Source organism: Notolabrus celidotus, chromosome 11 (assembly GCF_009762535.1).
Source record: "Notolabrus celidotus isolate fNotCel1 chromosome 11, fNotCel1.pri, whole genome shotgun sequence".
Lineage (NCBI taxonomy): Eukaryota > Metazoa > Chordata > Actinopteri > Labriformes > Labridae > Notolabrus > Notolabrus celidotus.
In genome coordinates this window covers 13,993,414-14,020,045 of record NC_048282.1, presented here as the reverse complement: position 1 = coordinate 14,020,045, position 26,632 = coordinate 13,993,414, and the positions used below count along the sequence as shown (strand labels likewise).

The window sequence follows — 26,632 nt, the reverse complement described above, 5'->3', positions numbered from 1 at the left end:
AGTTTATTACCGAAGATATTTCTTATCTCAGGGCTTGTCTACAGTTCACACTAGTCTAAAATGAAATGTAGAACCGATTGTTTTCCACCATTCAAGCTTAACATTTCAGGTCTTATGATCACTGTAGGCCTCATCTTTTTTTATTCCTGCTCTGTTATTGTGCCTTGTCTTTAATCAAATTTCCAAACAGAAGGCCTTGAATTCAGTCCAGCTTTGATGGTTAATCTTTGATTTTGCAGCAGCATGAGGGAGCTCCTTCAGAGAAATCCATCACATCTTTGAAAAAAAAGCACAAGAAGGAAAGGGGGGTTACAGATGTGGGAGGTGGGCTTCTGACTGCACTGACAGCTGCGAGAGACAGAGGTCTCTCAGAGCAGGAAATGACTTGACCTTCCCCTGTGGGAGACTGGCCCACCCCGACAAAACCCCCACAGCTCTGGCCATCCTGGGTCACCACAAGAGCCCAAAGAGGCGGCACATCAACAGCAAAGTGGCAGGGTCACCTCAACACAGCAAAGCAGAGCAAAGAACCAGAATATCTCCTATAAGGGGATTTTGAGTGTTAACAAAGGAACATATGAGTGACAACTAACTGCCGTTTTATCTCTTATATTACCTTGGAATCACATGTGACCAATCACTTCATTACACAACAGGAAGTCCATCAAACAGCTTATTTGCTGAAACAGTATGAGTCCTCCTTTAAGCAAACACATCATGGAAAGAGGGAATACATTACATGTGGAATATTTATTTTGTGGGTTTGGGATTTATAGATAAGTGTAGGTCATTCTTTTATCCATATGAGACCTTCATATTTATGGAAATGTTTCAACAATGGAACGAAGGACAGAATGAGACAAGGTGACTGCGTCATGTGGACTTATCTCGAATGTTCATGATGTAGCTATTTTATTCAGCACTTTACAGTATTTAATGTTTAATGACCCATGGAGCTGTTAAGGTTGTCACCACAGTAAAATGCACTTCTCTGGACTGCTCAGACTGTAGCCCCAGTGTAGTCTTTATTGGTAAAAACAAAAAAGGCCTGCACTCACTTCCCTGTTATTTTCAAGTAAATGTCCTCCTGTATTGTACTTCTGCTTCTCTTAGCGTGGGCGAAGACAAACACAGACAGTAAATGTCCTCTGTGACATTTGGGCTTCAAAACAAGTCCTCTTCCAACATGATTTGGTTGCAAATCTCAACTTGTTCCTCTCTATCAGTTGTATTTTGTACTCGCCAAGAGCCACCCACACACTCTCTGACTCCCACACAGGTCAGGACAAAATTGTTTGCTGCCTTATGAGGGGCAATTTCCCATACACTCATTGCATCAGGCGGATAAAGTAAATCTATATCTGGAGGTCTCTGGGCATTTTTACTGTTTGATGTGCAGAGTTACTTACGGTCAGGGAAACATTGTTTGCCTAACTAGATAACTGGCTCTCTGAATTCTGGAGATTAATTTTAATAATCTCAAAATGCAGTGTAGATTAAAAGTTGGAGGCTTGAAGTTATGTCTGTTTTGGTGTCCACAGATTTTCAACTTTACTGGCTGTTAGAAGAACTCATATTTTGTGGAAAATGACATGTGGACATGGGAATGATGTTTATGTGAACATTGTTTTCATACAATGCTAAACCAAAGAACCCACTGATAGCTCCGGATAGTCCTGAATGCTGATCAGAGAATTATTAACAGAAAATTAAAGCTTGGAAGTAAAAGTAATCATATGCAGAATTATTGGATTTTTATTGGGTATGTTCTAATTTATATGCAGAATTTAATTGTGTGACTGCCCTACAAATGCCAATTGGAACCTACTGTTGTGTAGTTTTGCCAAAACATTAAATAAAAATGTGCCAACTATTTTTTTTTGTGTGGATCTATAATTCATTATTCTAAAGTTGTCATATTCTATAATAAATGGTGGCTCAAATCAGATCATGAAGTTCTATATATCTGAAAATGAAATAATATGTAAAGGTACTTTGCTAATTTTCCACCACAGCTGTTTTATGCGCCACAGGTCACGTTCTTGAAGACTTTTGACTGTTGAAATGGTTGAAATGGGCGATTTTATTTTCCTCCTCTCAGAGGGAGTTGGGAGGAGTCACAGAAACGTCCCCGGGTAGCTGCATGCAGTATAAGGAGATGAGAAAAACCGCGTCACTCTGACAAAATGAGTTTCACCTCCCAGTGTTGTTGACAGGAGGGATGGTGCACATGGCTCACATTTGACTCGGGGACTGGCTTGTTCTACAGCAACTAATACATCTCTCCAGTTTGTCTTCCGTCCCTTCTCTGCGTGATGGACAAATAGACTTCATATTCATGGTAAGACTTCCACCCATTATGAATACGACGATGACTAATTTTAAAGAAAACTAAGCTTTACAACCACTTTAACTGGGTTATCAGGCAGAACCACACACTCTGTGTTGAGGACGGGCGAATCTTCCTGTTTAATGGTATAAAGTTAGAGTACTGTATTAATCACGAGGAACGCATGACAGGAGGAAAGAAGCTGAGGACGCCGACGTTGTTCCAAAAGTTATATAAACCAAGGTAACTTTAGTTGTTTCATTGACTAAGTTGAAATGTATGTGGTTAGACATTTACATCATGTAGTCTGTCTGGGTTATCTTGTGTAAACAGCCGTACAGACTGCTCTATTGACCCGCTGTTATGTCCGCCAAGTGAGGCGGGATGGGTGAGTCCTGGACTGCTGGGGATATCCGCGGTCAGCCGCTAGTGGGCGCTGGAGAGTGGATCTGTAGACATTGCCGGGTTAATGCAGCTTAATAACACACATTAATAATCCTACTTATTTTATTGTGATTGATTCAGTCAGTCAGTCAGTCAGTCAGTCAGTCAGTCAGTCAGTCAGTCAGTTACTCAATTACTCAATTAATAATCTATCTATCTATCTATCTATCTATCTATCTATCTATCTATCTATCTATCTATCTATCTATCTATCTATCTATCTATCCTTGTTTATGTTTATTTATTTGCACAATTAAAAGAAACTGCACACAAAAAAAAGAGCAAAGATAAATAATATACTGTGCAGGAAGAGGCAGAAAACTCAGAGGGCTTTTTTGAAGCTTCCATCCAAATAGTTTTCTAAAATCAAAAAAATAATCAAAGAAATACTAAATTGACACAGAAAGACAAAAGTTGATACTAAAAAATAAAATAACAAGAATATACAAAATTAACAAGTAATATAAATACAGTTATTACATCAACAGAATTCAAAAGTACAAAATATGAACATGATGTGTATGGATACATGTTTATGAATATGTGGTTGAGCATGATGAGTATAATTAAATAACAGTGGTTAAAAGTTTTTTGAAGCATCCTTTATAACCTTTTTAAAGATAACAGTTTTTCGCCGCATCGGAATAAATACTCCAGAATTTGCTGCCCCTGAAACATATTGAGATTTGACTTCTACAGGTAAAACATTTAGGAGGATGAAGAAATAATTCTAAATCTATCTATCTATCTATCTATCTATCTATCTATCTATCTATCTATCTATCTATCTATCTATCTATCTATCTATCTATCTATCTATCTATCTATCTATCTATATTTAGTTATAGAAATCAAAATTAGATATATTGTTCCCTGTAAAAATGCTGAATTTGATGCATTGTTAAGCACTTTGTAATGCAGATTTTGCTCTATAGTGCTCTATAAATAAAGAATCTTTTTATATTATTCTAATATTAATAATCTACAAAAACATTAAGACCCAGGTTTATAAAGTTGACTTAATAGCTTGATGGTTTTCATCCCCAAATTCATGTGAAATTGCCTAAATTTCCAATCCAATCCACTTTATTTTATTTAGCACATTAAAAAAAAACAATTTCAAGAAAGGTTAACATTTTGTACCTATTACATTTAATCTAACATAATTGCGTCACTTTTTTTTTTGTCGTTACCGTCTACCCATTGATAGTTACTCAAGTATTTTCACTCAGCTTCTCAGCCCACACTAATTTCAAATTCCGATCATATCCATCTGCATGACCATTATCGAGTGAACTACAGCGTAAGCCATGAATGAAAGGGGCCAAACCCTAGACTAATGATTCACCTCAATCATCCCACGGTCTGGAGGACTTAAGCCCGGATTCAAAGATTTAGATTAAAAGGTTTTCTTTTTTACACGCATTCACAGCACTTTGTATGTGACATGTGGAGTTGTTCTTCCTAAGTTTTTGTTAACAAGATACTGTGCTAGAAAAGTACGATACTAAGAGTAAGAACAAAAATCAGTGGGAAGTGTTACAGAAGTATCCAGTTGTGCAAATCATAATTAAGAAACTTTATTGTTTGCCATATTGGTGTTAAGAGCTCTGTTATTTTAAATTGTAACTAAAAAGATTTCAACTATTCACACTTTTAGCAAAATTGTATAAATGAAATACATTTGGCCATGGATTTTGAATGTAAAAATATCAAATGTGCGTATGTCCCAGCTCTGAAGAACACTACAGATGATTCCTCCTATGTGTGAAAAAGACTGAGGACTGATATATTTAATTAAATCTGCACCTTATCCATCAGTCACATACCTTATTCACAACACAGCATGCTACAAGGCTGGGAAGTGCTGCTTTAATCCCATCATGCTGTACACATATATACTGTATATGCTGTGTGCATCAATCTGCTTGTCACTTTCTACAGAACATCTGCCACATCTGACCTTTTAAAAATACATATTAGGTCGTAAAATGCAGGTTTCTATGTGGACTCTGGCCCTTTATGGAAGCTGTTACACATTTAGATATTCCCTTTATGAACAAAATGACAAGAATCATTTAGTTAGATTATTATGATCTGGTATGAGAATATCAGTGTTTGATAACTGGACTTTATGTCACTGTTACTGTCTGGCATAGAGCCTACTGAACTGTGTGTGTGATTAGATGATGATATGAAGCACATACTTAATGTTGGCACCATAATTAATTTATAAATGTCCAGTCAGTGAGTGGCCTATTGCCTGAAAAAAAGAGAGACTGGGACAGCCAAGGACAACTCATCAAGGCTCCTGCGTGTGATAAACAAACTTTTTTTTTTTTAGCCTGAGGCTTGTTGTTCTTTTAACAGTGCCACCACGCACAATACTCCTGCAGAGGATTTGCAGCACAGGCTCATACCTTGGCCATGTGTGCTCGTCTCCATGGCGTATGTTCAGTCTTAACCTCATGGGAGAGTTCACTTGTATTTTCAGGCTTGCTTCACTGCTCACCAAAGTGACACAAAGGCCCATTCATGCCTCAGAGTGGCTCCATTCATGGACGCTGAGTACTTGCCGGTAGGATTCATAATTGTTCACCGTCTTCCATCTCCGGGGCTCACTGGTGGAAATGACGCCACAGTCGGTTGTTTTAAGGATGACATAAATATTCAAATAGGCACATTGGTCACTGTTTTGTTTGTAGTGGTTTACTTTGTTGCATTATGCATGCTCGGAATTGTGTGCTTCCTACACAGACTGTGGGCCTATCAGTGGCTCAAAACAAAGCCACACTTTGAAGAATGAGATTGCAGTGTGATAGTAAAACTGAGACCTTGCTGTGCCCTCTGTTTAAGGAGGAGGGGTGGGTCACTTATTAGTAGTTTGTAGGATGATTCACTTTTACAGACAGGCGAAATATGTTTCCTTAATGACTTAGCAGTGTTTGTATCACACCTCACTGCTTGACAGAATGATCTGAATGAAATACTCGTGAATAAAGTGGGCCAATCCCAAATACCCGTGATTCAACAGTACCAGTCAGACAGACAGACTGACTGGAGGATTTCAGTGTAGATCAAAAGATTCAGATAAAAAGGCTTTATTTGCACATGCTTACATAATACTACGTGTTGAGAAATGTAGGCTGGTCTGTACTGAGGATGTGCTACCAATAGAGAGTCACAATTATCCAATTCTTAAAGTAGGAAAAAAACAGTGCAAAAATATAAGTATATTATAGAGTGGTGAAAAGTTTTGCATCTATTAACCAGTTCTTAAAAAATGAAAGTAGTTCACTTGACTTAATAGAGTCAAACTGTTGTTGTTCATGCTGGATTGAAATTGTAAATTTGAGCTAGATTGGGCATATTAAAGTTCAAACAGTTATGAGAATAATAGCATATTAGTGTTAGCCACAATAAAAAAACTATTATTACTTTTAAGCCTACTATTATGTGTGGTCAAATATTAGAACAGAGAGCCTCAGAATCAAGAAACATGTAGATGTTTGTCTCAGTATAAGCATGTTAAATGGTCAATAGCTGAAGACATGACTTTTCTGATCGTACAAACTGCAAAGTAATACCTTCAATTCTTGTATTATTATTTTCTCCCTAGCCGCTACTTTGTGGAGTAATTCAATCCAGCCATGTATTATGATAAGCGCGTTTGGTAATGCAGTGCTCTGGTATGCCTCTTCAAGTGTTTGAGTGTTTGAGCATCTCAGGATTGCTTCACAATTAGCCCCTGTTGTAAGGGCGGATACGGCAGGGTTCCACGGTCACAGAGAGGAGAGTGAACGCTGCTGCCCTCCCACATCTGACCCAGAGATTGTGTAATAGCCTGCTCATCAGACAAATGGCTTTAAGCTGGAACAACAAAGAGACACACATGGTAGCTGCGAGTGCAGACTGAAGAAAAAAACTTGGCTTTGATTTATTTCACTTTCTTTTTTTCTCTCATTCAAAATGCTACATTTTGTCATTTACTGCAGCAAGTAACATGAAAAGATAACTTGTGTGTTATTGGGGTGAAATTCTTTTCAATAACTGAACCTTGTTTACTCTCAGCAAAGAGTAGAAAACAGGACGTTTTTACGTGTATAGTTACAGACATTGTTTTAAAGACTCCAATGATTCGTCGTACAGAATCTGTCCTGAGCTTTGACCTGCTGGATACAATGAGTTCTTGCAGCTGGATGTGCTGGATGGGTTTTTTGTTCCAGATGTACAATGTTTGTTTTCCCTGTTTATGAGTATTTCACACATAGTATAAGGTGTGACTGGAACAAAACAAAAAAAAATGATGTAATCCAAATCAAACACCTGCAAGGGGAATGTAAAGCTTTCCTTTTACTCAATAAAAGATCGCCCTTCACATTCAGTTTGCTGTTTGTCTCCAACAGATTGCCACTGAAATAAAGCTGGGATGGGTTTGATGGAGCTCATTGGTGCTCGAGGCTTCTTCCAAACAGATCTTCGTGCTTTATAAGAATACAGTTTCTGACACATCATGGACAGTAGTCAGGATAACTACTGGAGACAGCATGACCCGAACAGGTAGGCACAGGCTATTACAGAGAGAAACACAGTGTACACTAGAATCAATACATATTGTGTCAAAACAAAACTTTAAAACTTTTATTATTGGTTTTGGTTCTTGGATAAAAACTGTAATTGCTTAGTGCAAACAATAGATTTAATCTTTTTGAATTCTATGACATCTCGAGAATTAAAAGACAGAAAAAGCATCAACCAAGAATAAAAAAACAAGCCCCAAAAGAAGAAATTGAATGGAAAAAAAAGAGAGAGAAAAAAATCTCCTTTTCACGACAAACAGATATATAATATGTAGTACAAGAGGCATCATTTCGAGAAACAGAATCACAGTTATTAGTTGATAAAGACCTGCTATAACAGAACAACATGACTTCTGTTGAGGAGCTGTTGTTGTACTTGTAACGTTACGTAATCCAACAAGATGTAAGAAAGCAGAGCATATGTGTGTCGGAGCACATGTCATGCTTGTTATTTCATATATAATGACTCACTCATGACAGGTTATGTGTAGAAATGATTTACACACATGCAAAGCTCCATACATATTTCTTAACCTGTCCTGCTTTACAGAGCGTGTTTTGGCTTCAGCGCTGACATGGAACGTAACCTGACTGAGCTTCAACAGCAAACTGCCAAGGATTTTAATCGTGAGTATTTTAGATATTATTTTCAAATATACTTAATTTATTGTATCAGAAAAAAAAATAATGATGGACTGTTTACAACTATTTCACCTCAATTAAATTGGATACATGATCAGAATGTCACATTATTTTTGACTTCTTTTTAATTTACAAGTAATAAATCGTAGGATAGCATCAAACGTGCTCAAACATTTAATTAAATTAACCAAATGAAACACTGACAAATCTTACAGCTCCTTTAAATTTAATGAAACACAAATAGTTTGACACTCAACACTTAATTTTCTTAATGTTGAATTATGTTTTGTTTGTACAATCCTGCCTGGGTAACTGTATTAGTCCAGTCCCTGTTTGACTAATAAAGCAGTGTGCAGACAGGCTGTAGGTGAGTTTGTCATCACTGCACTGAGCTGTGTAGCAGAGGAGAGAGCAGTGTGAGGGAGGAGGGGAAGCTATTGCTCCCTGGTCACCAGCTGTTCCTGCAGTCTGGGGCACGTTGGATGTTTCCACAGAGAAGGTTATGGGAAGCTCTGTTAAGATTGTGTTCTGCCCCGCAGATAATGACGATTCCTGTGTTAATCAGGGTGTTGTGGCTTATGTTTGACGAAGACGGTGATAGGTTAAGCAGTTGTTTTCAACATGTTTTTACTTGCGTTTCCTGTATGATAACCCCTTCTGTAAAAACAGGAGATTTTTTCAAGCACTGTGCAGCCAACCCCCCTTGGTATCTGTCCTCCTACACCATAACTACATTTGAGTTAACAGTCTTTTCTCATTGCAAGTGTTTTCCATGTATCTTCCTCTGAGGATTGTTACAGCACTGAAGGAAACAGCAGAGATGGCAAAACCTTGTATAATAAAGTTTCAGTATATTTATGCAGGCTAGAAATTAGGATTAAGCTGAATGAGTTGTTTATATGTGATTATTTTTCCCTTTCCCAGGCAACTCCTCCATCTCCCAGCCTTGTTTCTTCAATGATACCTACTGCCAGATGCCGGATAACGCACTACGTCCCCATGAGGGAGACCAAGTAGTCCCGTCCTCGCAGAGACAGACAATGTCAGGGGTCCTCAAGAAAGAAGCCAAACCTCTGCCACCTCTGCCCGACCCTGAGGAGCTCATGTCTGATGAAGCCGCTGATAGTGAGGTGGAGTTTTTTACCAGTGACCGACGGCGTCTTTTGCCCAAAAGTTGCCCAAAGGCCATCTGCAGGAGCACAAATAGAGACTTTGGTCAAGTAAATCACGCCTACCAGGAGAGCTTGATGAGGTCTAGTAGTGCTGGGATTGGCTCGATGGCTTTTTCTTGGCCAGGAAGCGAGGATGGACCGTCAGGAAGGGGGTCTGGGTTTGGAGCCAACATTTGGTCCCTGGCTCACCAAAGAGAGGACCAACCAGAACAAAACCAATCATCCAGGTTCCGGTTTTCCTATGCAGGCCCTGCTTTTCAAACTCTTCACAGCAGCGCCACAACCTGCCCAGCTGAAAAGCCACAAATCCCTCCTCGTATACCCATCCCGCCAAAACCTCCCGCCCGCTTAAAGACACTTTGTGCCAACGAGGAAGACAAGCCTCCCAAAATCCCCCCAAGAGTCCCCTTAGTACCCCCTTGTCCACCACGCACACCCAGCCCCAAAAGCCTTCCAATTTACATCAATGGTGTGATGCCTGCCACACAGAGTTTTGCTGCTAACCCAAAGTATGTGAGTCGGGCGTTACAGAGACAGCAGAGTGAAAGGGCGCCCCCTGCAGCTCAGTTTTCACCCTGCATTGTTCCCATTTTGAGGGATGGCAGACAGGCCAGCAATACACACTACATCCTTCTCCCGCCTGGCCGACAGGCATACTCTGACAGACGAGAGAGAATCCTGAGTGAACCGTCCAGGACAGGACACAGTGTCTGTCAGGAGAGGTAGAACCCCTTGTGAACTGGTCTGGAACTTGAGTACAAAACTGTGATTGGCGGGACAATTAATCATGTGATACACTATTGTACAGAGTGTGTTGAAACATCCACATTCTACATTCACATGTCTAATTTCATTGAGGTTATATTTTCAATGACTGATTATTCTAATATCACCTATGTCATACAATAATGTGAGGTTTTGTCTGTGTTTTACTGAACATTTACCGGTCAGTATTTAATGTTTTCATCATTTTAAAAACTTCCTCTTATTCAACCTCAAAACATCACACTAGTATCATAGTTTTGCTAATAATGTCATACATTTCAGATTTCGGTTTACTCAGATACTACAGATTTTTACAGGGACTTATCACTAATTAGTTCTTGATTTTGAAAGTCATACTCATTGTTAGAGCACCTTGAGCTAACTCTATGTTCTTACAAGATCACTGTATGTACAAGCTGGGCTTGTATCAAACTACTCATCATGTGTCTTATGTTATTTTTTATTAAACATGCTGCTTGAAACCTTAAGTATAATGTACAGATAAAGTAAATGTTTTGCAGAATCATACTTGAGTTGTATGAAATTTAACAATGAGCAATATGACGGATGTAGGAAATGCTTTGAACTTCAATGAAAACTTAAAGTCTTAATTTCAGAGTTGTCACTGTCAGAAATATGCTTTTATTTTGAAGAATCACCGAGCTACATCATACCTGTGAAATACTTAATGTTTTGATTTCAAGCATTGATTCTTAAACTATCTATTATTTTGTGCTCAAGGGTTATTTGATTTAAAGAATAACTGTGAGCTGATTGACCAAATTGTCATACCATTGATTTAGAACATGACTGAAACCTGCTGTCAGCTTTAAATTGACTGTTGGGTCTTGAAACAGGACGGTTAAATAAGTTGTTGTTTCCTGATGGATTTTACATCAGTGTTTGCATGGAGAGAGAGGGGGAAAAGAGTCCTTTGCTTTGAGTTTTGATTAGTTAAAATAAACATTGTAATCATGATTGAATCAAGTTTAAAAACCCCACCTACACCCCAGACCCCCTACCTGACCCTGTAAAGTGACCTTGGGTTTCTTGAAAGGCGCTATATAAATATCAGTTATTATTATTAATATTATGATTGAATCAAGTTTAAAAAAGCTAAAATGCTTAAGAGTCAAAAACATACAGATTGGGGACTTACATATATCTGTTTGTGCATGTTTACTCTGTTGAGGTGCAGAGCCGCGTTTACAACCACTGTTACATCAACAAGTTGGAAGTTCTCATGAAGGTTCTGTATCAAACTTGGCTGTTTTGTCATTTCTGAATGTTGTTGGTGTCAGTTGAAATCTTTATAAATTTGCGTTTTTAATATATTTATAGATGAATAAATAAAATAACTTATTCATGCTTTGCTTGGTTGATCTTTCATTTTTGCACTCTAGAATTATATATACCAGGGTCTGTTTAACTGAGACATAAACGCACAAGTGTTCATACACTTCATGAAACATACACTATATGGACATAGTATTTGTCCACACCTGTAAATTATTGAATTCAGGTGTTTCAGTCAGACTCCTTATCTCCAGTGAAGGGCAGTCTTAATGTTTCTGCATACCAAGACGTTTTGGACAATGCTATGCCTCCAACTTTGTGGCAACAGTTTGGGGAAAGGCCTTTTTTATTCTAACACGACTGTGCCCCAGTGCACAAAGCAAGGACTTAGACATGGTTTGATGAGTTTAGGTGCATTTCGACCAAGAGTTCCGGGGGTCTAGTCCCCAGAACTAAAAGGTTCCTGTGCCCCATTGTTGTCTGCGTTTTGACCGCGGGCTGAAGTCCCTGGTAGATTTTGCAAATCAGGCCAGTGACGTATGGAGAAAAAAATTAAATCATATTTTGAAATCCAATTAAAAAATGAAACTAGTATGCATTCCCAGGAACTCCCTCTGTGTTTCAACAACTGTGTAAACTCCACAAACACCAGTACGCTCAACCGAAAGTCCCAGGACCTTTGAAAAGTACTACCCCCCAAGCAGGGTCTTTTCAGGGCGAGATTATCTACCCCTGAACTAAATTTAGACCCTGGTTCCTCCGGTCGAAACGCACGTAGTTCAGGGGTAAAGTCCCTAGTTCCGGGATAAAGTTCCTGCTGTGAAAAAACGCCTTTTGTTGTTGAAGAGCCTTGACCTCAACCCCATCAAGCACCTTTGGGATGAAGAAACAAATTTACTGAGTGCTGAAGGAGGTAATGTGGTAAACACCAGGTAGAAGCCAGGTGCTCTTGAAGAAAAAGAGGGATGCCAGGGGGGCTTTCTTCAAGCACGCCAGCTTGAGTCAAGGAATGGTGTGAAAAGACTTAAATTGTTCAGGGTATAAAGTTTAAAAATAGTAATCAGGAAAAAGAAACGCCAGCCGGTTTTGAAACCCTCAACAGGGCGTGGTGAAACAGGTGAACAGAGAACAGTCCACTCCTTAGGATGAACTGGAACAGAGATTGTGAGCCGGGCTTTCTTGTCCAACATCAGTGCCTGACCTCATAAATGCTCTACAGAATGAATGGGCACAAATTCCTACAGACACACTCCAAAACCTTATGGAAAGTCTTCCAAGAGTGTTACAGCTGCAAAAGGGAGACCAACTCTATATTAAATTATGTGTATTTGAATACAATTTCATATTATCACTGTTCACGTAAGGGTCAAGCATCTGAATACTTTTGTCCTAGCATATGTCTGAACTGAATTTGTAGCATTTGTGAAGCTAAAATAAGTTCTGCTCTCTGGAAAACAGAAAAACACTTGAAACTGGATTTCTGAGACAAATTTTAATGGAGCAGCAACAGCATCTGATGAATCAAAACTGCTCACAAGTGTGTGAGCTGCAGATTTGATGAACTTAAAACAAAGACTTCGGATGAGCATTTTGTTCATCATGCATGTCAGTTGATGACAGTAAGACGGTGACTTTGGGGGTATTGTTTTAAGAAAAGCACAAATAACCTTTTCTCGTCTACACCACATTTTCTCCTCACACTTCATATTCACAGTTAATCTGCCATTTGACTGAATGACATCACACATCATTCACCTCTGACATACATGCTCACGCGTGTTGGACATCCACAGTCTCAATTTTCTCCGGCCTTAAAATGTATCTTCACTCTTGATTAGGACAATCTATCAACACAAATTTAGTCTTAGAAAAAGAACAACATACTTTCATTAAATTTAACATGTAAAGGAGTTTTCAGTCCACAATTTAATGAATTCAAGCCAGTGTAATGTTGTTAGCAAAGGGTTAACATCTAATCATAATGACATGGCACAATAAACCTGTTCTACTGAGAAATTATTCTTTGTTCTTGCAAAATAAGTTAAAAAAATGAACATGTAAAACCATTATTTATTCTTCCTTTCCCCCCCAACCCCGCCATCCCCCTCTCCCCTGCAGTTCCTTGTGGGCCTTATTGAACGTTGACCTGAGCTCTTCTACAGGCATGGCACATGCCGTCTCATCTCCTCGGGCTGAGGTCCTTCATGCAGACTTAAAGTTGCCAGAGATGGGATTTTCGTTGATCACTTTACCGCCAGGCCCGGTTGAGCAGTTTGACTTCTGCCAGGCGTTTGCTGATCATGGTGGCAAAGAAAAGGGCGAGGAGAACGCTACTGATCAGCATGTAATCGTAGTCGTCTTTTAGGACGTCAAACTGTTTTGAGGGATAGACGCGTGTCTGGTAGATGTCGAGACCATATGCCACCACCTGGGAGGAAAAACAGACACATTGTTCCAGTTCCAGGAGGTTCTTCTAAAAGAACATTTAAAACAGTTGCTAAAGAAATCAAATCGACATAGGTAGTCACTTTTGTGAGGGCAAACTCACCAAGCAGGTAGACTCCAGTCCAGAGGGGGCGGTATAGATTCCTCGCACTCTTGACACAGTTTGATTGTAGTTGATGAACCATTCTGTGCGGATCAGCAGCTCTGGTGCGTATGGTATCAGGTTCTCTTCACTGGTGATCAAAGAGGTCAGGTTAGGCCCACAGGCAGGGTAAAAAAAAAAAATATATATATACATTGTACATTTAAATTTAATTTAATTTAATCCAAGCCTGGCAGCAAGACTCACCGGCTTTGCTCAGACACTATTTCTGGCCTCCGAGGGTCAAGGAACATCTTAGGCAATGACAAAATCCCTCCAGAGGGCAAGCCGACTGAGACAAAAGAAAGCCAAGGAAATATATTTTAAAAAAAGGGATAAACTATTTTTTAACAGTCCTTTTCATAAACGATAAAAGGCAGAATGAAAGGCTAATTGTGTGTACTTACTGAGCAGATGGCGGCTGGTGATGCCTTTCTCAGTCAGAGTTGCCTCCATGGCAGAAATGGAGGATGGGAAAATGTATGACTGTTGAAGAACCTGAGGAGCATGAGGCCGATCCAGTGAGCTGAACACAGTGCTGTTGTAAAGCTCCATCCCTTCATACAGTTCAATGACGGAGAACTCGTTCCTGCGAGACTTGGTGCTCCAGTATTCATACTGAGGTGACAAATAGAGGCAGGGTTGGGAATAAGTAGTGAGATCACATGATCCTCAATACATAACTGATATTTTACACTTTCAATGATAAACAGTTCTTACCACCACCCAGTTTTCTGAATGCACAACATGGACAGGTCCTTTGGTCCTCCTCTGGACTGCTTCGTGGATGATGCGACCTGTCACACCGTCAATCAGGAGGATCCCAATGAAACTTCGCTCCTGATGCAAGTCTGTGCTCTCAGTCACCACAGCCAGAAGATTGGGGTTCAGATACTGGAGGGAATGTCACAACATGATTCAGAATCTTAATCCAATTAAAATCTAAATACTGTGCCTGTAAGAAAACACTGCAGAGAAATCCAAGTTTCCTGTCTCGTAACTTAAACAAATTCAATAATTATATGAGGTATGAAGGTGACACACAGGAAACATGTTTGTAAAGTTATCCAGATCAAGGTAATTGAACATGCCCTGTATCTATTCTGTTGTCCTATCAATAAAGGCTAAAATAATTTAAAAAAATAAAAAGGGATAAAAATAGGTTTTGCCCATTTTCAGGAGTGTACTTTAAAGAGGGAAAAATTATTTTCTGACCTTTTTGACAAATAACAATTCAAAAGAAATGTATCAATCATAAATGATCATAAATGTGTTTAGTAATAGTGTACAGTTCTATTGTAAAATGGTGCAAATCTCTATTTGACCCAGTGAATCACCAACTATAAGAGGAGCTGGTTACTGTGTGACAAGACACGCACATCTTGCTCTTACAGTTCGATCAAATCAGACCCACAAATGAAGAGATCATAAAAGATGGTCTGTTTTTGCACCAATTACAAATAATCTTTGGAAATAATATCAACCAAGAGTTTGGTCTAGACCATAGACAGTATAATACATGGACGTGACAGTTGCCATATTGGAAATGCTGACTCGACCTAACTTTGTTCGATCTAGTATGAGGCAAAGAGGTGGAGTTGAGGCGGGCATTTAGCAACTTCGTTAACAGCTACAGAGTGCCTACCTGACAGTCAAGCCAGTCATGCCCTTATTTAGGCAAAACGCACAAGTTTAATATCTTCAAAAATAACGTTATAAAGACATCCACCCTCTGTACAGTGTGTGCCGATAGAGAAAGGAGCTATCTAGACCAAAACTGATTTTTGAACCAGGCTGTAACATGTTTATTTTTGCTGCGAAGATCGTCTTTTTTTTTTATTGGTGATTTCCATGGTCTCTGCAGCCAGCCACAAGGGAACACTTGATGAACTGCAGTTTATAACACCTCAGCATTGGCTTCATATTTTAAGACCGGAGGTTGCTGCTTGCTCTAGACCTGCTTTTTTTGTAACTCGTCTTGAGATAACATATATTCGATCCTCTTGGGATAACTTGCTTTTTGGAAAGCCCCCTGATTCTAACATGGCTCTGTAAAGGGCACCTATAATCTGTTCCCACCGTTTCATTTGAAGCTGGCGTATAATGAACACTGAGTCCAAAATTGCCGAACAGGAGTTTGAATTTCTTTGTCGTCATTCCCTAAGATTGCTATGGAGTAGAAAATGATTACGTCTGTGTATCCAAAAAACACGAGATATGGAGGATGGTTAGTAAAGAGAGTCCTATTTAAAAAAAACAGGCTTCTTTTGAGTCTGTGGCAGGGAGGGGATATGACTCACTGGGGAAACAGTGACGTGAGCTTTAATAATTCTTGGGGAGATAAGTTTTCAGCCTACATCAGAGACTGGACGAGTTAGTGACTGTATTTCTGACTAAAGTGGAAAAGCAAAGACAACACAGACCAAACCCTGTGACAGTAGAAGTAGTTATATAACACCTAAACTTTCCCAACACTCCTTCACGGTGTTAGCATGGATATATGGGGAGAGAACAAACCTTATAGAGGACACTACGGTCACCCATGACTCTGCCCTGGGAGTGCACATGCTCATTGGGCCTTTTCCCGTTGACAGAGACGATCCTCTGGACATCGGTTGGCATGACAACTTCCCAGATCAGTTCGGTTGACAAATCCTGAGACACCAAAGCAAACAGATTCATTATTTCAGTCTTACAACACTTAAAAGTGGCTTGACCTCTGGTTATAATGCTCATTCTCTAAATGTTTCAGGCAGACCTCTGCATGTCCGACTGCTTATGACAACCAGAAACTAAAGACTATACATGACTGATCTCTTAAACTCATCTGAAACTCTAAATCCCAAGGTGCAAAGAACATTGTTGTAGTTCGATTGAGGAATTTTAACTTGCCGTTCGTAGCCTGTAGCCAGAAAGTCTTCCCTGATTGGAGTCAACAAGATAAAAGAATATGGTTGAAGCCATCTCCTGCAGCTGCTGTAGCACATTCTTTGTAGAGGGAAATGCAGAAACCTGTGGAAGAAGGTTTGTATTATGTTGTATGAAAAGCATGCTGACAGAGGGATTCAATCAAAGTACTGAAGTGAAAAAAACTTGAGCAGCCAAAAGACGTAGATAAAAAGCGATGGTGTATTTATTGAATCTGCTGGGTGAGCAGGTATACAGTTTAACACTGACCTTATACTGGTCGTCAACAAGCAGTAAGACTTTGGCGTAATCTTGATCCATGAGAGGCAGCATCAGAGACTGAAGTATTGGCTGAGGCAGAGCAGGTGGGGTGACGTGGCTTGTCTTTCCAAAGATGGGATTGAAAACATGGAGAGAAGCCAGGCCTGAGTCCTTTTGGAGGAAGAAAGACAACATAAGTCAAGTTTGTACACAGCCTCTACAGTCAAGGTGCATTTCGACAGTCTTTTAGCCCCAAGAACTACTTTCCCCGGAACTAAACGGTTCCTGTGCCCCCATTGTTGTCTGCGTTTCAACTGCGAGCTGAAGTCCCGGGTAGATTTTTGCAAATCAGGCCAGTGACATATGGAGATAACAAATTATATTGAATAATATTTTGAAATCTTAATAAAAAACTAAACTAGTGTGCATTCCCAGGAACTCCCTCTGTGTTTCAACAACTGTGTAAACTCCACAAACACCAGTACGCTCAACCGAAAGTCCCAGGACCTTTGAAAAGTACTACCCCCCAAGCAGGGTCTTTTCAGGGGGGAGATTAACTACCCCTGAAATAAATTTAGACCCTGGTTCCTCCGGTCCAAACAGACACAGTTCAGGGTTAAAGTCCCTAGTTCCGGGGTAAAGTTCCTGCGGTCGAAAAACGGCTTCAGACAAGTTTCCTCTCAAGTGCTGGTGACTGCATAAGAAACATGATGCATCCATTGAATAAAATAGATTGACATGCTGATTTTACACAAGCGATGTCTTCTACTTATACTTATGGGGCTAATAAGATAATACAATTGACTACCACTTTCTAGCTTATAAGATACCTTGTCTTTGATGAGCAGTGTGCACTGTGGTGGATGAGGGAAGTGTGCAGTAGTCCGTTGCACCATCAGTTTGAAGGCTGCATTAGAAGGGATGTTGTCAAGGTAGTGCTTCCATAAAATGCTGCCAGTCTTGCTGTCAATCCCGAAGAGCTTCACAGATAAAAAGAAAAGTGTAATTTTAAGAGAGGCCTGGACAGTTCATTCATGAATGTTCCCTTTACTTTAGGCCTGATCTAAAATTCTAAATAAAGTAGTTTTGCCATAAGCATGTAAATCACAGAAAATAAGAGAGAAAGTCTTGTACCTTTCCAGACGCAGTAACCATGACCATCATTTTCTGCAAGTTGAACTCATCTCTGGAGAGATTCTCAATGGTCACTTCATTTTTAACTTGACTGCGAGGTTTCCGTGCGTCATAGAAGAGCTTCCAGAGGTGGCTGACCCAGGCCTGCAGCAAAATGAGCTGAGAGGAGAGCCTCTTCAGCACCATGGACAACAGGCCATCTAGACAATTCAGACAATAACACACTGCTTACTGACTTTCAGTTGATTGGATTTACATTTAAAAGTCTAACCTTGAAGGAAAAGAAAAGTTGTAGGGAAATGGCAGGGGGGTATTTTTTGTCAACTTTACGACCAATCAATCAAGTTTTATTAGTGAAGAGCAGCTTATTACCTTGAATGGCTGAATCCGAGCGCAGCAATGAAACAGCACAAAAACAAAAGCAGGTGAAGCAAAAAGCAACCAAGCAAACAAGTCAAAGCATCACATGTCATCAGGCCTTATGCGACCTTAATAACAAAAAACGACAGCTTAAACGACACCTTTAGAAATCATGCACAGGGCTATAACAGTTGAAAAAGAAAAGGGACAATTCACAGACATTCATTATTAGTTCTGTAGCGTAGGGAAGTCCAGAATTGATCAGACACAGTTTGTTAACATACCCAGAGATAAGAAGGTTGGACAGCTGCTTTAGGTTTTTATGAGTGAACATAAATCAGTGAAATAAACAGAAACCTATTCATTAAACACTGAATATTATTCCATAGCAAAAGGATTTAGGTTCCACATTTACCAGCCTTCTTGCCAAACTCTCCCTCCAGCTCTGCCTGTGTTCCTGTGAGAGGCAGATCCACCATTTCCATCGTCACCACATCTGACAGGGCTTCCTCTCTTATCCACATTACACGCCCTAGAAAACAAGAGCTCATTATTGTTCTCTTATCACTCATTCCACCTTCCACACCCTGTAACGGTATGCATTTTGTGCTGACGCGCTCCAGGAATTACAGTGTTGAACATATTTCCCAGCTTATGCTTGAGGAAATGACAACATTATGTGTAAAAACACCTTCAGCTACTCATAGTTGTTGGATGTTGGCAGTCAGTGGTTATGATGATTCAGAAATTAGATACACCCAAATGTTATCGCAAAGGATGTCCAACAAGTCTCTGTGAACGACCTCTGTGAGATTTTACCCTGCGAGGGACAGACTCCAAAAAGTCTTGAGCCATTCAACCTGTTGACTGTAAATCCCATGTGATTCCCTTGAACCCACCTACTACATGCTTAACAGTAAAGTATGCAATTTGCTTAGGTTTGACTTTCTGTTATATCCTCTTCGCAACATATACAAAAAAGGAATTGCTGAAGCAGGGCTATAATAAGTCTACCCAATGATTTCATTAGGTCCAAACTGAATTATTGGATGGTCTACTTTCAGCTTAACCCTCCTGTTATGTTGTGTGTCAAATTGACCCTTGTAAAAGTTAAAAAATCTAAAACAAAATATGTTAAAAGTATTTTCCAAACCAGCTAAAAACAGCCTAAAAATCTGGGCAGCATGTGACAGAAGAGGTGTCTCGTGTTAATTTATTAACATCACTTCATTAAAAAAAATAATAATAATCAAAATTCAAAATAAAACAAAATCTATGTTATGCAAAACTATTGTATTTATATTTAGGTCTTTCCAATGTACATTTTCAAAAGTTTTAATGTGAATTTTCATTAAAAACAAGTGAGTTATCCTCATTGAACCATGATCTGTGAGAATTAAAGAACACCATTGCACTAAATATTGATTTAAATGGTTAGTAATGGAGTTAATAATGAGATAAAAAAATGTTTATTGGGATTTTTTGGGGTTCTGAGAAACGAACATAACAGGAGGGTTAAAGCTACAGTGAAGAGCTTTCTGTTGGTGTTGATTTTGGGGCTTCGAATGGACAAAACAGGACATCATATCTCTTTGTTGATGTGATCCTGTACATGTGTAGGTAGTATGTCTTAACCAATAACTCAACCTTCTTCTGTTTAACAGTCAAATGTAGCACTCATGAAGAATCTTTGCTCTGGAAACATGTAAAAAAAAAAAAAACTTTATCTGCAGCGTTCTGTATATTGCCTCATCTGACACCTACGCCCGAGGCAGCTGTTCCAGGCATCAAAAATAACTAAAGAAAAAATGCAAATGTTGTCACCGAGGGTCTTGGTTGTTTTTGTAGCTCATAAGTGGCATCAGTTTTAATTTAAGTCCATTTCATATGCAGAAAAATTCCCTCACAGGAGCTTTAAAAGAAAAACATTTCCTCCTTAATAATCAAATTTTCATGAATGACAATATTCTATGTTTAAAATGTTGAAAGTACCTGGCTGCTGTATGAAAGTCAGTGTGTGGTCTTCTGTCTGCACCATCACCCTGTAGCCAACAGAGTCATCTTTCTTGAGGAATGCCTGAACATACAACTGAGAGACAGAACAAACAGGACATTAATAACTCAGGTTTGAGAACGAAAATCTTCAAAGTCATCCTGCTGACCAGACTGATCTGCTCTGAGATGCAACATTTAATATGATTCAAATAATAATAATAATAATAATAAAAATAATAATAATAATAATAATAGTATTTGTAAAGCACTTTTCAAAAACAAAGTTACAAAGTGCTTCACATGGGCAGCAAAATAAAACAGGCAGTTCATAAAATCACACAAGTCAAGATAAAGAATTAAAACACATTTTAAAAAAGACATAAAATTCCCCGAAAAGAACTCAAAATATATTTCTTAAGATGGTTCAAACAAAATAAAATATAACAAAATAAAATCAGGAAAGGCTCTACGATAAAAGATGTAAATGGGGCTACAACCTGCTGACTTCATTAGCTAGATATCAAACATGTTGGACAATAACTGGAACCACTGATGACCCACCTTCTCTGGTTTCCCGCTGTTAGGGTCCACCGTAAAAATGAGAGTTGTGTCAAGGAGTCTGCGTCCAGTTTCTGCACTAAACAAGTTAAGACTGCAAGCCTGCAAAGGAAAACACATATGTAGACGTTGTATTTAACACATCAGGCAAAGCAAGAGCTTATTGAGACTGAAAGGAAACTAGTGATGTTTACCAAAGTTCTCCAGAGAGACCATCATAGCAAACAGCACCTTACTCATCAAAACTGAAAGTGAGAATTATTTTTCCAACTCACAGTTTTATTTTTGGGCGACATGACAGCAACAACAGTCTTCTCTCCAGTGGTAGCAAATGCAACCAGCATGGCCTATGAGTCAAGAAAAATATGTCAGACAATCCATCCATTTTCTCAAGATGATAATATCTCAACATTTTAAGCTGATATACAGGGTGACTTGGAGTACAATAACTACAAAACTAGACAAATCTAAGATTTGGAATCGTCTTTATTATAATTTTGGGGGCTTTTAGTGTCTTTATTGACAAGGATTCAAGGAGAGTGGTCGGAGTAGGAATCTAGGAAGAGATCAAAGGGGATGACAAAAAAAAAAGCCATGTGTTGAAATCACATAACCTAGACTCCTTCTTCCAGGACTACGGCATCTGTAAATGGAGCTCACGATTTAACAGCTGAGCAAAACTGGCGCCCCAGATTTTAATTGTTAAGACATCTTTAAGAGTCAAGTGTAACAATGAAAACAGTGACTTACAGGATTGAAATCCCTCAGTGTGACTATCTGCCCATCGTTAAGCTGGAGAAGCAGGTGGTGCTCAGGTGCAACCTGAAGGAAGAACTCTGACAGTGGCTGGCGGGCTGGGTTGGGTTGGGTGGCCACCAGAACAGGATTGAAGCCTGGAGCAACTTCAAGTCCCAGTGACTAGAAAAAGATGATAACAGAATGATAACGCACAGTTAAATAATGATACAAAGCATTATCACAGAGGTAAGAAGGAACGAAGAAAGACAGTCTAATGATTAACCTGCAGGGGGATCTGGGTCATTTGTGCCTGCTCATGTAAGTCAAGCATGTACAGAGACACAGTTGGGGAGTCCACACACGTCAACATCCCCTGGCCAATCACTACACAGTTTGCCTGTATGTCGGACAGCCATGGAGCTTCAACTGAGATCTTGACAGAACAAAAGCAAAGGGAGTTGTAGAATTCAGTTAATACATGTAATAACATTAAATGTTGTAAAGGCTGTATTCTATACACACAAAACAGCATGTGTCTTCTGAAACTATGAATCAGAACAACCTGCTTGATTATCTCTCCATCCTCCAAGCTGTACACAACGATAGCAATGTGGGAATGAGGGACTAGTCCAAGTGTATACACTTCACCGTTTCCACCGGAATACACAGCCTGGTAATCCACGGTCTCACTGAAATGACAGAAAATGATATAATACACTGCATGCCAACATAGTTATTACCACACAGTATTTCATCCCTATGCTCTGGACATATTTACTGACTTAATAGTATACTGTTGCATCATTTTGGAGCGTGAAATTCATAGTGGTTGTGCATACTCAAATGATTGATGTGATGTGATTTTTCCAAATCTAAGGGATATCACTTTAATGTGTGTATAACTAAGATAGTCAAGATATAATCTAACTGTCATTCATCTCAACATCATTTTAACATGTAATTGTCCCCCATGTATTTGATACAAACAACTACAACTACCAGCACTATGTACTACAAAAACATTGTATCATCAAAGCAAAAGCAAACCATCCATTTCTTTTTTCCTTCTCTGCCTTTCACCCACCTTCAACGCATATCTAGCGGCAGATTGCAGTTTATGTGTGAGTCTGGATCTGCTCTATGTTTCTGTCTGTTTACATGAAGGTGTTTCTCGTGGTGGATATATTTTTGGTCTCTTTCAACAATATTGAAATTAGTACAATCTTGATATTTTTGTTATTGGAGTTTGAACAATTTGCTTTCACTATTTCAACCATTGTGAAAAACAAGACCAGGTGACAGATATCATAGCGTTAAGCACTGGTTTTCTGACATGACTGCAAACCTGTCTGGAGTGGATCTGTAACTACTTAAGGCAATGTTTTGTTAATGAATAAAAGCTTCTTTTGTGAGGTTTTTTTAACAACAATTGTGATTCAGTGTTTGCAATAGTTTGGAAAAAAAAGTTACTTGCCTTTCTGGAAGATTCTCAATCCATTTTTGATGACCATTAGAAAGATAGTGAAGAGAGATGACCGTTTTCTTCAACACAGCCACGTGTTTCGTGATGTCATTCTGTCCGACCAAACATGCCGACTGAAAACTAAAGTACAAAAAAAGATGTTAAAATCTAATCACACTTAGAAAGGTTATTTTACGGGGGAGTTTCCAGTCAGAAAGGCAATTACCTGCCAGAGTCAAGCACTACCTCCCAGTTCAAACCGCCAACACCTATCTCCCAGGAGCGCAGCAGGCGGCCGTCACCAACGACCATCACTGAATCTGGTGAAAAAAATAAAGAGTTGAATGAGTTTGCTTTCAAAGTGGAACTCAAAACTCTCAGTCTGGTCTACTGTAATGTCAAAATGACCTTGTCCATGATGCAGGAGAGCATCAATGCTTCCCTCTGGCCCAACCTTATCCACATGTCTCCACACTGTAACAGGCATTTGAAAATGAGTGAGAACACAGTATATCAAATAAGAGGTGTTAGAAGTTCTTGACTAATCAAATACTCACAGAGATCTCCAGTTCTTGTATTGAGTGCAGCAAACACGTTATTCTCCGTTGCCAGAAGTACCTTTTTCGAAGACTGCGCATGTGTGTCGAAATGAGAAAAACGTACTTTGCCTACGTATTGTTGTCTCCTTTAAATGACAAGACAGAGAAGATCCTCAAAATGAAAACGAACAAACAGTGAACACAATTTGCTCTTCCCATGGGTGTATTACTACAAATGGGTCAACTACGGTATATCTTTGGAGTATGGTACTCTTTAATTAAGCTGATTAGAATAATGTCCCAACACTGTGTGATAAGTCTCTCGACACATTTTTTTCGACTTTCGAGGGTTGCCTTCCCCGTGGGAAATAAAATTAAAAGTACAATAGCATACACTACATATAGTTAATACATTTCATGTATTCATTTGACATCTTTTGACCGGTTCATTCACACAAAGCTTACCCCAACACACCGGGTCGCAGCTAGTGGCTATGACAGGTGTTAGCCTATGGTATTAGCATTGGCAGCTCCACTTTAAAATATAGATTTTCATTGTACACATTTGAACGTTTAAATGAAACCTTACCAATCGAATTTCCCTACTTGATCCTCAAACACTGCATTGACAGCGATGCATAACGTGGTTATTTTCAGGCAAAACAAAATGAGCTTGGCCATTGCAGCAGTCGCTCTGGCTTGCTCTTCAGGAGGAGGAAGGCAGCCGGAAGTCGATTGGCCACCTTTTTGTGCAGTGACTGAGAGCGACTGCCCCCTACAGGCCACAGTGAGGAACAGCTACAGGAAATATATATACAGTATATATATATATTTTTTTTTTATTGAACATTTTAAAAATTGTCAAACTCTCAATGAGGATGGTAAACAAAGATTACAATCAATTACAGTGCGATTAACAACAAGGGAATCATGTCAGGAAAACAAAACAAAATACTGTATAACAATGAGTAAGTCAGGCATCCAAAAACAATATAAAGCAGAGCAGAGGCACCAAAAGAGGCAATCAAAGTTCAGCTTAGCATATAGCTGATTGGTTAGTCTGTATGGGTCTGTATATAGAAAACAGTTTGGGACAAAGGGACATTTCATTTCAAAGTTCTTTCCATGTTTGGCTTTTATAATAGTTGGAAAATATATATACATATAATACACATATACACACATATACATACAAATATACACATACCTATACACATGTATACATATTTAAAATCAAATGATAAAATATGAGCAATGTCTAAACATATCTTGCTTGCAATTTTTCTTGTCAGTAGTTTTTTCAGGGTTGAAAAAAATAACTTAAAATCATTTATGAAACCAGGAAAGGAGGCTTATAATTTCTCCACTTTGCACAATGGATATGATATTTACTCGGTAATAAAATAACATTAATAATATCTGAAACTGAAATAGCCAAATCATCCATGTAATAAACAATATGATGTAATTCTAAAGGTGGAACATCAGTTATTTTTTGTGAAACACAATTTTTTTTATATCTGACCAAAAAGACTCAGAGACGGGACATAGAAAAAATAGATGTTCCAGAGTTTCATCTTCGTGATTGCAGAAGGAACATAGATCCACCTCAAATTTAAATCTTTTTTTTTGGGGGGGGGGAATCTGATACAGCTACAGGAAATATTAGCCAAAGAAGAGGAGTGACAGTTTTGGCTTTTTATTCAAGACATTGGATTTTACTGTTACTTTTTTTTATTTTTATTGCAGACACAAAGTGAAAATTAATATTTTAAACTGACCTCTGGTATAATGTTCCCATTTATTGAGCATTAGATTAGAAGCAGTTTACTGATGTATGTGGCTTATTCGTTTTATTTATATTTGTCACACATGAAATATACATAATAAATAATTATTGTTTTACTATATAAAAAATAGTCTTTAATTTACTATGTAAACCTGCTCCTCAGGGGCAAACTGTAAGTCTGTGTTGATGCTGACTTGACTGTTGTGAGGATGACAGCGCCCCCTGTGGTTAAAGTTATTTGGTGTCGTTCCTCAGTCGGTAGTTTTTAAAGGATTTCAAGATGGCGTCGAGCGGAGGAGATGGGGAACACGAATGGACAGCGGCAGTCCGACCGCTTCTATCAGCTTCGTACACCGCTTTTGAAACGAAAGAGCTACCTCAGCTTATCGGGTCTATAATAAACAGGTAACCGGTCACTTGTCAATATATTCCGTGTCTCCATTTACTCACGTAGGCTCTGTGTTCACCAAGCAGTGAGCTGAGGAGCTAACATGCTAACTTAGCTTGGCTCGTCAGATTCGATGGGAAATGTTACCAGTTGAGCTAACGTTAGCGGCTAACAAGCTAACTGAGCTTAACTTGCTCTGGCATTCAGTCTAGTTAAGATGCTAACTGTTGGCTAACGTAGTCTAAATGCGGTTAAGCGTGTCATTGCTGGTGACTAAAACTTATTGTAACAAGGCACAACTAAAGACTGTTGGACGGTGATCTTGTACATGTATTTATGGCGGATCAAGCCTAAACTGACATCACAGTGTAACGTTGAGAAAATCTGCTTCATCATTAGCTAGCTAACACAAACATTAGCTAGCTAGCGAAGGAATGGGCCTTCAAAACAGTCTGGGGAACGTAACGCTGAAATGGCTCAGCTACAGGCATGTTTGATTACGTCAATGTCAAGTTTCTGAGATTTATTAGGTTTAAATGCTCAACTTGTTCTGTCGGGTCGAGTTTTTGGCGTGACAACCGACCCTTTGGAAATGAACTGACATTTAAAGTGGTCAGTTAGACGTTGTGTGTCCGTGCTACAGCTGGAAGTAGGCGGGGACCTTGTACTCTCAAGTCAGATTTGTT

The 26,632-nt window shown here is 39.1% G+C and overlaps 3 protein-coding genes across 24 annotated transcripts in view; 2 read left to right on the top strand and 1 right to left on the bottom strand.

The window, feature by feature from the left end:
• Window positions 1-2,178: 2,178 nt before the first annotated feature.
• On the top strand, window positions 2,179-11,300 carry LOC117821234 (ERBB receptor feedback inhibitor 1). Of its 2 annotated transcripts, none has more exons than XM_034695380.1 (4): window positions 2,179-2,341; window positions 7,180-7,333; window positions 7,904-7,980; window positions 8,920-11,300. In XM_034695380.1, the coding sequence occupies exons 2-4, from the start codon at window positions 7,287-7,289 to the stop codon at window positions 9,891-9,893; spliced, it is 1,098 nt and encodes a 365-aa protein (XP_034551271.1). In that variant the 5' UTR covers window positions 2,179-2,341; window positions 7,180-7,286; the 3' UTR covers window positions 9,894-11,300. The 2 variants fall into 2 exon arrangements, with proteins under 2 accessions (XP_034551271.1, XP_034551272.1); XM_034695381.1 differs by lacking the exon at window positions 2,179-2,341 and adding an exon at window positions 2,484-2,572.
• A 1,401-nt stretch (window positions 11,301-12,701) lies between these two features.
• emc1 (ER membrane protein complex subunit 1) lies at window positions 12,702-24,516 on the bottom strand. Of its 2 annotated transcripts, XM_034695352.1 has the most exons (23): window positions 24,359-24,516; window positions 23,788-23,915; window positions 23,639-23,704; window positions 23,457-23,550; window positions 23,243-23,371; window positions 22,331-22,457; window positions 22,052-22,201; window positions 21,781-21,948; window positions 21,306-21,377; window positions 21,034-21,132; window positions 20,470-20,566; window positions 18,893-19,009; window positions 18,490-18,498; window positions 18,118-18,317; window positions 17,814-17,963; window positions 16,993-17,154; window positions 16,708-16,827; window positions 16,333-16,470; window positions 14,536-14,709; window positions 14,223-14,433; window positions 14,023-14,107; window positions 13,777-13,906; window positions 12,702-13,656 (listed from the first exon to the last, which is right to left on the bottom strand). In XM_034695352.1, the coding sequence occupies exons 1-23, from the start codon at window positions 24,448-24,450 to the stop codon at window positions 13,477-13,479; spliced, it is 2,898 nt and encodes a 965-aa protein (XP_034551243.1). In that variant the 5' UTR covers window positions 24,451-24,516; the 3' UTR covers window positions 12,702-13,476. The 2 variants fall into 2 exon arrangements, with proteins under 2 accessions (XP_034551243.1, XP_034551244.1); XM_034695353.1 differs by lacking the exon at window positions 18,490-18,498.
• Window positions 24,517-25,810: 1,294 nt separating this feature from the next.
• Window positions 25,811-26,632, top strand: part of ubr4 (ubiquitin protein ligase E3 component n-recognin 4) — a 58,725-nt gene continuing 57,903 nt past the window's right edge. For all 20 annotated transcript variants that reach the window (XM_034695350.1, XM_034695347.1, XM_034695346.1 and 17 more), the window contains exon 1: window positions 25,811-25,963. In XM_034695350.1, coding sequence (XP_034551241.1) covers window positions 25,839-25,963 — 125 coding nt within the window. In that variant the 5' untranslated portion in view covers window positions 25,811-25,838. The remainder of the gene's footprint in view (window positions 25,964-26,632) is intronic.